Source organism: Aquarana catesbeiana, linkage group LG08, assembly GCF_042186555.1.
Source record: "Aquarana catesbeiana isolate 2022-GZ linkage group LG08, ASM4218655v1, whole genome shotgun sequence".
Classification (NCBI taxonomy): Eukaryota; Metazoa; Chordata; class Amphibia; order Anura; family Ranidae; genus Aquarana; species Aquarana catesbeiana.
Window position 1 is genome coordinate 146,455,801 of NC_133331.1, and position 14,374 is coordinate 146,470,174.

Sequence of the window (14,374 nt, forward strand, 5' to 3'; positions counted from 1 at the left end):
TAATCACATGACTGCAGCATGCCATATCTCGTGCCTAGTGCACGAGATATGTAAATCACCTGTCATCACAGCAAGGGGGAGGATTTGACAACATTTTTCTCTGTTTGTCAAGTTTTATCTCACTGAACAATAAAAGAGGATTGCTCAGAGCTGGATTAACTATTTGTGGCAAGACTGGGCTCAAATGATAGGAGATCTTATATTCTACATTATGACATAAAAAAAAAAAAAATTTCGGGTTTACACCCACTTTAAGCATAATGTAGCCAGGAGCTAGCTAATGCTGCCTGCATTGTCAGGAGACACTGTGTAGCATTTCTTTTGTGAAGCTGTTCTCCCCTAGTGTTCAGCCTTGACTCTGTGTTGTCATATCCTGAATATAGAGTGACTGAGTTCTGAAGAGTAAAGCAAAGCATCTTGGGATGTGTAGTCCATGGAGCCAAGATTTGCATTCAGCTGGACTGTTTTGAACTACAAATACCAGCTGGATGGGGAAGAACAACAGGATGCTAAAAGAGATGTTAAAAGGCATATGTGCAGGTGGAATCTCTTTCATGGTACTCCGGCCTGAAACTGCTAGCAATGACTCTTTGTCAGTGTGTACTGTGGCTGAGTCGTGGCCTGTGCTGCAGAGAGAGAGTGACTCATCACATGTGGGTGCAGGAGCATCCACTGCCAGCTATTTCTGACCATTCAGTGGCAGCCTGGAGGCCATTCTTCACATGTCCATGCCAGATCCAGCCGAGCTGCAGTGTGGTGTGTTCCCAGACCGCATAACATCTTGAGCAGGGCTCTACTGAGGCCCAATGCGGAGGTCCACTCCACTTTCCAGCATCAAGAAGCGTTGGAACTGGTGAGCGGGCACTTGCCCATCCTAATACCACAAGAGACACTGCATACAGACACCATTGTCTTGTTCCTCTACCTAAGTCTGTGGGACTTGGCACTACATTTACTCTTTGTAGAGCTGCAATAGCGTTCCTCCTTCCACAGGGCACTACAAGTACACTTTTGCCTAAGCCATCACCAGATCACTTTACCTTCTTTTGATCATCTGCATCGCCATGACCCTGTGAACCTTCCAACCTACCTGACACTCTCATTGCAACACCTTTAAGTAATAAGACAGCACTCAGTGCATTTATATTTTATTAACGTTTACTGGAATACTTCAGTTAAGGTAAAGTTGTACAAAGGGGTAATGGTTCAACTGAGTCAGCCGAATGACCACTTAAGAAATGTCAGTTGAGACAGAAGGCAACAACAGAATATTATATACACCTATGTACAGTAGGATACCACTTGGACATAACCTGAAGGATAAACAAGTTAAAAAGCAATGCTGACAATACTTCTAGAAAGAGAAACCCAGGCCTGCTTGTTTAACCTCTGATCCTAATGAGAGATGCAGCTAAACATGGATGGTGTAAGGGCCCTTTAAGTAGCAATGACAGAATGTCGCTGTTGTAGATCTGATGGTCTTCACCAGCAGTCGGAGCTCATTAATTGTATCCAAAAGGGTGTAGTAACAGAGTTGTAGTATCTTGTGATGACTGTAACTAAAGAGAATTATGTACAGTGTTCAAATGAAGGTGCAGTAAAGTGTTCCCAAGGTAAAGCTGTCTGTGCACAGTGTCCCAATGAAACAAAGGAAAGGTTTGTAAAGATGGGCGATGGCCCTCTCACCAATGACCAGGCCAATTCCACGCCTTTCAGCTAGTGACTCCCGAATGAATGTTCTGGCTGCAGATCTGCTTGTGAGGATTCCTCGTTTTGGAGCACGAAGCATGGGTAGCTGCACTGTAGAAATGATGCTGATCAGGCAGCGCTGGATCCCCTCTCGGTCAGGTGAGAATGCTGTGGACCGCGACCTCACTCTCCCTGAGTGGAGAGGTCCTTCACACGCGAGGCCCCGGAGGAAGAGATCGCAAGGTGGGTCTCTGGTTTCTTTTATAGTTCTTCCCAGCAATCTCCCTGGTGGTAGCAAAAGTCCCTGGTATATGTAGTCCGGATGCAGTGTCATGCAGGGGAACAGCCATGGAACTACCAATCCCACAATCCCTTTGGTTGGGCTCACAAATATGATGTCAGTTTGATAAAGCTGGGCACTAAAGGGATAATATGGGATACAGATAGGGCAGGGACTAGTGGTTCGTTGCAATTATAGTCTATTTTGCTACATAACCTTTTGATACATCTGGCCTGTGGTGTTGAGGCACAGAAGGGAGTGGTTTGACAGTCACTCCTCTGCCCTCCCCCTGCCTTTTCACATAGGTTTGCAACTAAACTGTGTGTTCTGTAGAGAAGTCTTTAAATCCTGCAGTTAGTGTTTCTGTTCTACTCAGGGGCGGACTGATAACTCATGGGGCCCCCGGGCAATAGGAGATTATGGGGCACCCAGGCAATCAGAGATTATGGGGCCACACAGTATACACACACACAGTATACACATACATGTACACACAGTATACACAGACAGATGTAAAAAAAACACAGATTTATACATACTGTCCCTGGTTTTACTGAAGCTGGCAACCCTGATGGGGCCCACTAGTGGCCCAGGGCCCTCGGGCAGTGCCCGAGTGGCTCAATGGTCAGTCCACCCCTGGTTCTACTGTATCATATCATTGTTGCCTTTGGCTCTAGTGAAATTTTCCAAGGACTATATTTATGTCACTGGAATCTAATGCTTATTACCTTTCAGTAAACAAGATTCAACTATTTCACTTAAACTTGTGTAATTGTCTCTAGTTATTTTTGTTATTAACAAAAATGTCTGAACCCACGGTGTCAGAGGTGTCGGGGGACTTGCATGGTTGGGGCAACCAGTGGGGTATAAATTCAGCAAGTGGCCCTCACGGGAGAAGCGCTACAATAACAATGATTATACCATAGTATCGAGCATTCCAAAATATATAAAAATATGTTTTGCTGCACGCAGTCCATGAGAGAAGCTTCTATGAGAAAAAAATAGTGCTGGTATTTTTGTGTATCTGCATAACAATAGAGGAAATATAGCTATGAATAAGCACCTGCCTTGATGGTGTGAAATGCGTTAGTGGTTTTATCCTTGCTGTATGGATCTACATTATTAAAAAAAATCTTTTTCATTGGAGTGTGGCCATCTGGACTTTTTCGTTTTGTTATCTGCATAACAATGTTATGAACACTGGACACAAACTGCACAAGACTGTTGCACTAGGACAGGTGAGCTATCACAAATCCTCAATACTTCTTAAAAGAACCAAATACAAACTTGATCCAATATGCAAGTCACCTTCACATGTCTTTCCATCTTCTTTCAAGACTCTTCCTTTCGCACACTCACAGCGATGGGAGTTCTTCAGGTTGATACAGATGTCACTGCAGCCTCCATTATTATCCTCACATTCATTCTCATCTGCAAGTATTGAAAAAGTCATGCAAAAGTAGTGGTTAGTTTCTATAACATACAATATTCATTTGAATGGTCATGTGATCACTTGGGTTGAGTAAGAGCTGGAAGAACTGTGCTTCTAGGCTGCCCTTACATATTGAAAAGTACACGTCAGAAAATCGGATGAGTAGATCTAGAAAGGCTACTTACCTTCCAAGCTTCAGTGCTTCCTCAATCTGCCACTGACATGTCTTTACACTTCCTGAGCTACGGAAGTTGTTTTTGTTAGTCACCAACAATTCAACCTTAGTCTAGGCCCCCGCTGCAATGCTTCCTGGTCATTGTTGCACCCCGGGCTTTGGTACACCTGCAGCATCTGCTGCACCTCAGCTTTTTTCACAGTCTTATACACATTGCATCACTTTTGATTTTAGTTATGAAGAAAGGTTGTGAGCACTGAACTTATTCTCTCTGGAGAAAAGATGCTTGAGAGGGGATATGATTTCAATTTACAAATACCATACTGGTGACCCCACAATAGGGATAAAACTTTTCCGCGGATGGGAGTTTAATAAGACTCGTGGCCACTCATTAAAATTAGAACAAAAGAGGTTTAACCTTAAACTTAGTAGAGGGTTCTTTACAGCAGGAGCGGCTATGATGTGGAATTCCCTTCCACAGGCGGTGGTTTCATCGGGGAGCATCGATAGTTTCAAGAAACTATAAGATAAGCACCTGAACAACCACAACATACAGTGATATACAATGTATTACTGACATATAATCACACACATAGGTTGGACTTGATGGACTTGTGTCTTTTTTTCAACCTCCCCTACTATGTAACTATGAGTTCTGGGCCACTTTTTCAGTACAGGGAAATTGGTCTCCACAGGAAGAATCATTGTCCCTCAGTATTCTGGAGGGGCGAGCAATCTGCCTGGCTCTTTTACACTGGTCTAATCAGTTGCAGGAAATTCCAGAAAGGGTCCAGTTGGACATGACTGTGGAATATATCAATCATTCAGCTACCCCTTAGACTCAGAGAATGCAGTTGCTTACAGGAGTTAGGTTTTCATATGGGGTTGTGACATGGTGGCATTTAACTTTACTCTATGCACTCTTTGTAAATATTATCTAGCATGCAGGAAAATGGGTGTGGTCTATAACAGTGCACCACAGCTACAGTACTTGCCAACACTGGTACAGAACACTGCCCCAGTATACCATACTACATCCAGTTTACACGCAGTGTGTATGTGCTATGTTCTTCTCTTAAACACTGATATGTGACCTGAACAAGTCCCTAAAATATCCTTATCAGGACCTGGTTCATCTGCCGGTGGCACTGTAGTCACAGAGCTGAAGAGTGTAGTTCCTGTGTCCACTAGCGGGTGTCTCCCAGTAGCCAGTAAATGCCAATAATCAGTCCCCACCTGAAGGAGGAGGTACTGTATATAGCCATCCTCTAGTTTCCCTTAGAAATCTCAGTGTTTTGACTGTGTGCCATGTACCTGGTTATTGCTGATCAGCACCTGACCTTGATCCTGATCCATACCATGATCCTGTTCTCGTTCCAGTACATGCATCCTGTACCCTTCTACTCTCTTATCTACTCCCCTTGTTCCTGATCCCAGTTTTGGTCCCTTTCCTGTTCTGTCTCCCTGGTTGGTCACTTGGTTTACTGTTCATGTATATATTTTCACTTTTGCCTTGTATTCTGTTTGCTGGCGTTGGATGGTTTTTGCTTCATTAATAATAAATCTTATGTTGTTTTTAATCATACACAGTCTGGTCTCCTAAAGTGGTTGTAAACCCTTACATATACCCAGTGGCTAGTCTCAGGTGATACACAGAGATGAAACAAATCCTTCCACATAAGTTGTACCTTTAACTGTAGCCATCTCTCCTCTAAATCCATTCAAAGTGCGGAATTTACAGTTTGTCTGAGCTTTCAGAGGTGGGGAGCTGAATTCACACACTACACAGCTCAGAGAAGAGAGATATGTGTAGCCTCAGAGCTGATTGTAGGGAAGAAAAAAGGCAAAAGGACAGGCACGAATAGCTAGCAAGTGTGTCAATCAATAATGAGGAAGTGAAAGGGGAGCATGGGCTGAAAGGATAAAGTAATGTAGTCATTAGTGGGATGGGCATAGGTGTGCGCAGTCTAATGCATTAGGGTGTGCACCCTTAAGCTCAAACACACATGCATGTGTATGTATCTACATATATATTACCCCAGCACATTGATCTCCCTGCTGGCACAGTGAAAGAGAAAAGGATAAACACTTCTCTTATGGCAGAGCCGGTAAGAGGGAGTTCTTTCCCATGATCCTGTTGCTACACAGAATGATAACACTAATGCGCATGGGGGGGATTAGGGTGTGCCTGGGCACACCCGGCACACCCTGTGCGCACGCCTATGGGGATGGGGCTAACGTTTAGACTATAAAACACACACACACACATATATATATATATATATATATATATATATATATATACACACACACACACACACACATATATATATATATACACAGTATCTCACAAAAGTGAGTACACCCCTCACATTTTTTGTAAATATTTTATTATATCTTTTCATGTGACAACACGGATGAAATGACACATTGCTACAATGTAAAGTAAAGTAGTGAGTGTACAGCATGCATAACAGTGTAAATTGGCTGTCCCCTCAAAATAACTCAACACACAGCCATTAATGTCTAAACCGCTGGTGACAAAAGTGAGTACACTCCTAAGTGCAAATGTACTAATTGGGCCCAAATTGACAATATTTTGTTGGGCCACCATTATTTTCCAGCACTGCCTTAACCCTCTTAGGCATGGAGTTCACCAGAACTTCACAGGTTGCCACTGGAGTCCTCTTCCACTCCTCCATGATGACATCACGGAGCTGGTGGATGTTAGAGACCTCGTGCTCCTCCTCCTTCTGTTTGAGAATGCCCCACAGATGCTCAATAGGGTTTAGGTCTGGAGACATGCTTGGTCAGTCCATCACCTTTACTCTCAGTTTCTTTAGTAAGGCAGTGGTTGTTTTGGAGGTGTATTTGGGGTTGTTATGTTGGAATACTGCCCTGCGGCCCAGTCTCTGAAGGGAGGGGATCATGCTCTGCTTTAGTATGTCACAGTACATGTTATCATTCATGGTTCCCTCAATGAACTGTATCTCCCCAGTGTCGGCGGCACTCATGCAGCCCCAGACCATGACACTCCCACCACCATGCTTGACTGTAGGCAAGTGTCAGGGCTGGCTCTGCCCTTCCTTCTTTGAGCTGGCCGCTCAGCTGTCGGCTAATTGCCAGCTCTCATCTCTCTCCACAGTTAACCAGCTGTTGTGGATCTGCTCATCAGTTCTGCCTACTTAAAGATCTCCAGCTCACTTCATTCCTGCCTTTGCCATGGTCACATCACAAGAACCCATCTCCTGCGTTCCTGTTTAAAGACCGGCTTTGCTGACATCCCTTCTGGCTCCTTATCCTGCTTGCTGTTCCTCTACTTGGATCCCTGACTTCTGGCCGGGCTGATTACCTGATCTGGTTACCGAACTCTGGCTTGGCTGACTACCCGATCCAGTTACTGGACTCTGGCTATGCTTTGACTATGCTTACTCTATTTACCTTTTAATTTTTATTAATAAACAAGTGTGATTTTACTGTACTTGTGTCTCATTCTGGTTCATGGTTTCTGACAGTAGGCGAAGGCCATGAATTCAGAAGATACAGTCAATCCACTTGTTGGTAATATTTTTTCCAGATTGGATGAGCAAGATCACCGCATGGATCAGTTTGCAATGGCGTTACAAATGCTCCTGAGTCGCACGGCTCACCTGGAATCCCCCACTATGGCTGCTCCGGTACAACCTGATTTGCAGGCCATCCCTGCTGCTGCGCCAGCCTCTGTGCAGGCACCCGCCTTGATTATTACCTCTATAAGAGGTATGTCTGGTTCTGCCCCGCTTCCCCAGCGATTTGGGGGCGATCCAGTTCAATGCAGAGGGTTTCTCAACCAAGTTGAGATATACTTTGAGATGCTGCCCCAGGCATTTCCCACGGACAGAAGTAGGGTTTGTGATATCTTTGCTTTCCGAGAGAGCCTTGGCCTGGGCTAACCCTCTATGGGAGATGCAAAAACCTGTTGTCTTGAGTTACCCTGAGTTTGTGGCCTCCTTTAAAAGGGTATTTGGCGTTCCCGCACGTTCCGCTTCTGCTGCCAAGTGCCTCATGCCCATCAGAGTACAAGGACTGTTGCCGACTACTCCATTGAGTTCCGTACACTGGCAGCAGAGGTTGCTTTGAACAATGAGGCCCTCGTGGCTGCTTTTTCTCATGGTCTCTTGGATTCCATCAAGGATGAGATAGCAGCCCGAGATATACCCACTGAGCTGGAGAGCTTGATCTCATTTGCCATCCTCATTGACTCCAGACTCAGAGAAAGACTTTCTTTTAAAGAGCGCTTGTGGAAGCCTCCTGTACGTTTGCCTCCCAGCTTTTGCAGTCCCACCCGTGCCTCCCTCACCTCCCATGCCTCCTGGTACCGAGTCAGTCAGTGAAGATGAACCCATGCACTTGGGCTTCACGCATCTCTCTGCGGATGAGAGAGCCTTTAGGAGGAGGGAGAGACTGTGCTTTTATTGTGGCCAGGCAGGTCACTTTTTGAAGTCTTGTCCTACCCGTCCTGGGAACACCTGAACCTTGAGGTCCTGTCATTGACAGACCTTACGTGATGTTGTGTCATCCCCAGTTATCCAGAAAGATAAACCCCTGGTTTCGGTCCTCTTTCTTGGGCTAAGTCCTCTATCGAGATACAGGCTCTAATCGACTCTGGGGCTGCAGGCCTGTTCATTGATGCTGCCTTTGTATCAAAGCACTCGATTCCACTACAGCTGCGTGACACTCCACTTGCCATTGATGCTTTTGACGGGAGACCTCTACAGCCTGCCCATGTGACTCATGAAACGGTTCCGTTGTCCATAGCCGTAGGGGCTCTTCACCATGAGATAATCCAATTCCAAGTGATTTCCTCTCCTAAGTTTCCGCTGGTTATTGGTTATCCTTGGTTACACAGGCACAACCCCTCTTTTGATTGGCTCCATGCTGAGGTTCTCACCTGGTCACCACAATGCAGTGAAACATGCTTCCGGAAGGTAGCCAAGGTCCTGTGTACCTCTTCACTCTCCTCCCTGCCAGAGGAGTACCGTGATTTTAGCGATGTCTTTGACAAAGGTCAAGCCAATAGTTTGCCTCCACACCAGCCATATGATTGCGCAATTGACCTTCAACCTGGTACCACTCCCCTTCGTGGCCGGGTTTACCCTTTGTCGGTCTTGGAGGATAAAGCCATGGAGGAGTATGTTGCAGATCCACTTTCTCGGGGTTTCATCCACAAATCCTTGTCTCCTGCTGGTGCTGGTTTCTTCTTTGTGAAGAAGAGGAGCGGTGAACTGAGACCTTGTATTGATTATAGGGGTCTCAATCGTTTCACGATTAAGAATGCCTACCCGATCCCGTTGATTACAGAGTTATTTGACCGCCTCAAGAGAGCAACAGTTTTCACTAAGCTTGATCTGAGAGGGGTTTACAATCTCATGAGAATTAAGGCGGGCGACGAGTGGAAAACGGCGTTTAATACCAGAACAGGCCATTATGAGTATCTCGTAATGCCTTTTGGCCTTTGTAACGCTCCGGCAGTTTTCCAGGAATTTATTAACGATGTCCTCCGAGATTTGTTGCAGTTATGTGTGGTGATTTATCTCGATGATATTCTCATATTTTCCAAGTCCCTGGAGAGCCACCACACAGATGTCTGTCGTGTGCTTCAGAAATTAAGAGAGAACAATCTCTATTGTAAACTGGAGAAGTGTGAGTTCCATCGGGAACAGGTTAAATTCCTGGGTCCATGTCATTTCCACTGCTGGTTTTTCGATTGGACCCAGAGAAACTTTCGGCAGTCCTACAGTGGCCTCGACCCGTGGGGTTACGTCCTCTGCAGCGTTAACTGGGTTTTGCCAATTATTATCAGAAGTTTATTCGTAACTTCTCGTCTCTGGTCAAGCCCCTGACCGATATGACCAGAAAGAACGGTAACCCACAGAGTAGATCTCCAGAGTCCACTAAGGCCTTTGAGAGTCTCAAGGCCGCCTTTGTTTCTGCTCCTGTGTTGGCACATCCTGATCCTACGTTACCTTTTATCCTTGAGGTTGATGCTTCTGAGACTGGTGTTGGCACCCTTCTGTCTCAACGTCCCACCTCTGAGAGTGCTATGCATCCTTGTGGCTACTTTTCCAAGAAATTGTCACCTGCCGAGTGCAATTACGAGATTGGTGACAGAGAGCTGTTGGCAATCATTTTAGCCCTGAAAGAATGGAGACATCTCCATCTTGAAGGTACCACTGTGCCGGTTCTCATTCTTACTACCCATAAGAATCTCACATTCTTGTCTGAGGCTAAACGCCTCTCTCCCAGAAGGGCTCAATGGGCGCTTTTCTTGTCAAGTTTCAATTAGATTGTCTCATTCTTACCCAGTACTAAGAATGTAAGGGCTGATGCCTTGTCACAACAATTTTCCTCCACTTCCAAGTTGGAGTCAGTTCCGGTTCCTATGATTCCTCCTGATCGTATTCTGGCTACAGTTCGCGCACCAGTCTTACTTCTCCTTTGGGTGACAAAATTTTTGCTGCTCAGGTCGATGCTCCTCCTGAGAAACCTTGTGACGGCTGCTTTGTCCCAGAGTGTCTCCATACTGCCGTGCTCCAGACTTACCATTCTCCCAAGGCAGCTGGCTACCCTGGTAAGAATCAACTTGTTTGGGCCATTTCCCAACAATTCTGGTGGCCTAGTCTACGTGCTGATGTAGCTGCTTGTTCCGTGTGTTTAGAGTAAGACTCCACGACACCTTCCAGTGGGCCTCCTACAACCCATACCCAATGGAGAGAGGCCCTGGACCCACCTGTCTATGGATTTCATTATGGAGTTGCCCATCTCCCAAGGCAACACAGTTATCCTTATGGTGGTTGACTGGTTCTCAAAGATGTGTCATTGTATTCCACTTAAGAAGTTGACCACTTCTAAGAAACTGGCTTCCATTTTTGCTCGGGAGATCTTTCGCTTACATGAGCTACCCAAGGTGATTGTCTCGGACAGGGGTAGTCAGTTTGTGTCCCAGTTCTGGCGAGCCTTTTGTGCACAGCTGGGAATTCAGCCTGCTTTCTCCTCTGCGTATCCCCCGCAGTCTAATGGGGCTGTAGAACGAGCCAATCAGTCCTTGGAGCAATTTCTACGTTGCTATATTTCTGACCATCACAACAACTGGTCAGACCTATTACCATGGGCAGAGTTTGCTCACAACGGTGCCTTGAATTCTGCTTCTCGATTGCCTCAGTTTATGGCGAATTATGGTTTCCAACTTTCCACGTTGCCTGACCTTTGTGTTCCGCAGAGTATTCCTGCGCTAGAGGAGAATCTCCGTGGTCTTCGTTCCACTTGGGCACAAGTCCAAGAGGCTTTGCGTCATGCTAATGATAGGTAAAGACTCCATGCTGACCACAGATGCCTGCTTGCGCCTTCCTACCAGGTTTGGGACAGGGTCTGGCTGTCATCTCGCAACCTCCGACTTCGTGTTCCCTCACTGAAGTTCATACCTCGGTTTATTGGGCCTTTCCGTATCCTTCGCAGGATTAACCCAGTGGCTTACGCGTTGGACCTTCCTCCTAGTATGCGCATCTCAAATGTGTTTCATGGTTCCTTATTGAAACCGTTGGTCTGCAACCACTTTACCACCTCGATGCCACGTCCTCACCCTATACAGGTTGAGAACCATGAGGAGTATGAGTACAATCCATTGTTGACCCCCGTAGGTTCCGTGGGCGCATACAGTACCTCGTGCATTGGAAGGGGTACGGTCTGGAGGAACGCTCCTGGGTCTCATCCTCGGACGTACATGCTCCTGCCCTCATCCGTGATTTCCATAGACGTTTTCCCCTCAAGCCTGGTGGTCCTCTGAGGGAGAGGGGACGTTGAGGAGGGGGGTACTGTCAGGGCTGGCTCAGCCCTTCCTTCTCTGAGCTGGCCGCTCAGCTGTCAGCTAATTGCCAGCTCTCATCTCTCTCCACAGTTAACCAGCTGTTCTGGATCTGCTCGTCAGTCCCGCCTACTTAAAGATCTCCAGCTCACTTCATTCCTGCCTTTGCCATGGTCACATCACAAGAAACCATCTCCTGCGTTCCTGTTTAAAGACTGGCTTTGCTGACATCTTTTCTGGGGTCTCAATCGTTTCACGATTAAGAATGCCTACCCGATCCCGTTGATTACAGAGTTATTTGACCGCCTCAAGAGAGCAACAGTTTTCACTAAGCTTGATCTGAGAGGGGTTTACAATCTCATGAGGATTAAGGCGGGCGACGAGTGGAAAACGGCGTTTAATACCAGAACAGGCCATTATGGCCTGTTCTGGTATTAAAGGCTCTTTATCTTCTCAGATGGTAAAGCTGCCCATTCCTCTTGGCAAAGCCTCCAGTTCCTGTAAATTCGTGGGCTGTCTTGCATGAACTGCACATTTTAAATCTCCCCAGAGTGGCTCAATGATATTGAGGTCAGGAGACTGAGATAGCCACTCCAGAACCTTCACTTTATTCTGCTGTAGCCAATGACAGGTCGAGTTGGCCTTGTGTTTTGGATCATTGTCATGTTGGAATGTCCAAGTACGTCTCACGCGCAGCTTCCTGGCTGATGAATGCAAATGTTCCTCCAGTATTTTTGAGAACATACTGCATTCATCTTGCCATCAATTTTGACCAAATTTTGTGTGCCTTTGTACCTCACACATCCTCAAAACATCAGCAATCCACCTCCGTGTTTCACAGTAGGAATGGTGTACCTTTCATCATAGACCTTGTTGACTCCTCTCCAAATGTAGCGTTTATAGTTGTGGCCAAAAATCTCAATTTTTGTCTCATCGCTCCAAATGACTTTGTGCCAGAAGCTTTGAGGCTTGTCTGTGCTGTTTGGCATGTTGTAAGCAGGATACTTTGTGAACCCCTAATTTTCCTTTTCACTTCTTGATTAGAGTTTGAACACTGCTGATTGGCATTCATTGGAATTCCTTGGATATCTTTTTATATCCCTTTCCTGTTTTATACAGTTCAACTACCTTTTCACGCAGATCTTTTGACAATTCTTTTGCTTTCCTCATGACTCAGAATCCAGAAACATCAGTGCAGCACTGGATGAGAGATGCAAGGGTCTGTCAGGAGTCCAGAAACTCATTGACCTTTTATACACACACACTAATTACAAGAAAACAGATCACAGGTGAGGATGGTTACCTTCAATAGCCATTCAGACCCCTTTGTGTCAACTTGTGTGCATGGTATCAGGCCAAAATCACCAGGGTATGTAAACTTTTGATCAGGGTCATTTGGGTAGTTTCTGTTGCCATTATGATTTAAAAAGAGTAAACACAGTTGATTGATAATAAATGGCTTCAGCCAAACACTAGCCATGAGTGAAAGAAATGTTTTTGTGTTATTCATATTCTCTGAAAAAAGCCCAAGAAATCATAAATTCTGCCAGGGTATGTAAACTTATGAGCACAATTATATATATATATATATATATATATATATATATTAAAAGGGGAGACGCGTTTCGTCATAGGACGTTATCAAAGACCGTCTTTGATAACGTCCTATGACGAAACGCGTAAGGCGGGGTCACGCTCACACGTCACACCCGGAAGCCGTGGTTGGAACGCAGGCTGGGAAGCACGCCGTCTTTGGCTTCCTGGTTTCGCGTTGAACAGCCAGGCTGTACTGGGTAGCTGCTTACTGCTATGATCTATATACAACATCTTTAAATAAACTCGTACATACTTCACTATGGAAGTCCCCTGTTTCTTCTACTGTATGGAGGAAAATACATCAGTATGATGATAAGGCACGGAGGAGTCCGTCTCTGAGGAAAAAAAGTCAGCTGGAAACCCCAAAACGAGCTATTGGGATACACCCACGGACAACCGGAGTTAACCAGGACACCCAAAAGAATACCTACTCCAGACACCCACTCTATGCTCGCTACCCCTGTAGGGGTGACTGCTTCTGGTGAGTGGGGATTACATTGGGGGGAGCACCTGGAGTCACCAATTTTTTCTTGATGAACACAGGAGTCACCGTTGATATATTCACTTACTATTTTTCTAAAGTTTGGACTGCACAAAGACTGTGATCCTTCATTTCTGACATTTTGGATTGTTTCACAGAGTTATGTCACATATATAAATTTACACATGTAGTCCTGATATATCTATGTACTGGTATACGAACTCAAATAGTTCCTTGCACACACGGCCCTGGTATATATATATTTTTTTTTCATACTGTGGTCACATGTAGCTTATGTATGGTAAAAGGTTTTTTTGATTATATAAGTGTTTTAGGTGTACTGCACAAATACCTCACTCTGAACAGTAGCCCTTGTACTGTATGTATATATTGAGACTCGCTTGAGTTTGCACTGCTGGTGACACCTGTTCTTAATGGGATTCTGTCCCTTGATGTAACATATTACCACACACTAAGGGGGCCTGCCCTGCGGGGCATATTGTCACAGTATAGACACTGTATGTTAAGGAAAATTACCACTTAACATTATTATTATTATTTTTTATGCACATTTATGGAACCATTTATGGTCTGGTAAACACACTGGGATAGTAATATCCTCGTTCACTCTATGGTATAGTTAGCTAATATTAGACACACATAGGGTAGCGCCATTTCCCCATTTATTATATCCTGTCCCACTAATGACTACATTATGTTATCCTTTCAGCCTAATCTCCCTTTTCACTTCCTCATAATTGTTTGATACACTTGATAGCCAATCATGCTTGTCCTTTTGCCTTTTTTTCTTTATATAAGACTAACAGGTCCATCAGCCAATCAGGTCTGAAGAAGAAGCTTGTTGCTTCGAAAACGCGTTA

At 45.2% G+C, this 14,374-nt stretch overlaps 1 protein-coding gene across 1 annotated transcript in view; it reads right to left on the minus strand.

The window, feature by feature from the left end:
* OIT3 (oncoprotein induced transcript 3) overlaps positions 1-14,374 on the minus strand; it is an 85,230-nt gene that overhangs the window by 24,069 nt on the left and 46,787 nt on the right. The window contains exon 4 of the mRNA XM_073596551.1: positions 3,278-3,400. Coding sequence (XP_073452652.1) covers positions 3,278-3,400 — 123 coding nt within the window. The remainder of the gene's footprint in view (positions 1-3,277; positions 3,401-14,374) is intronic.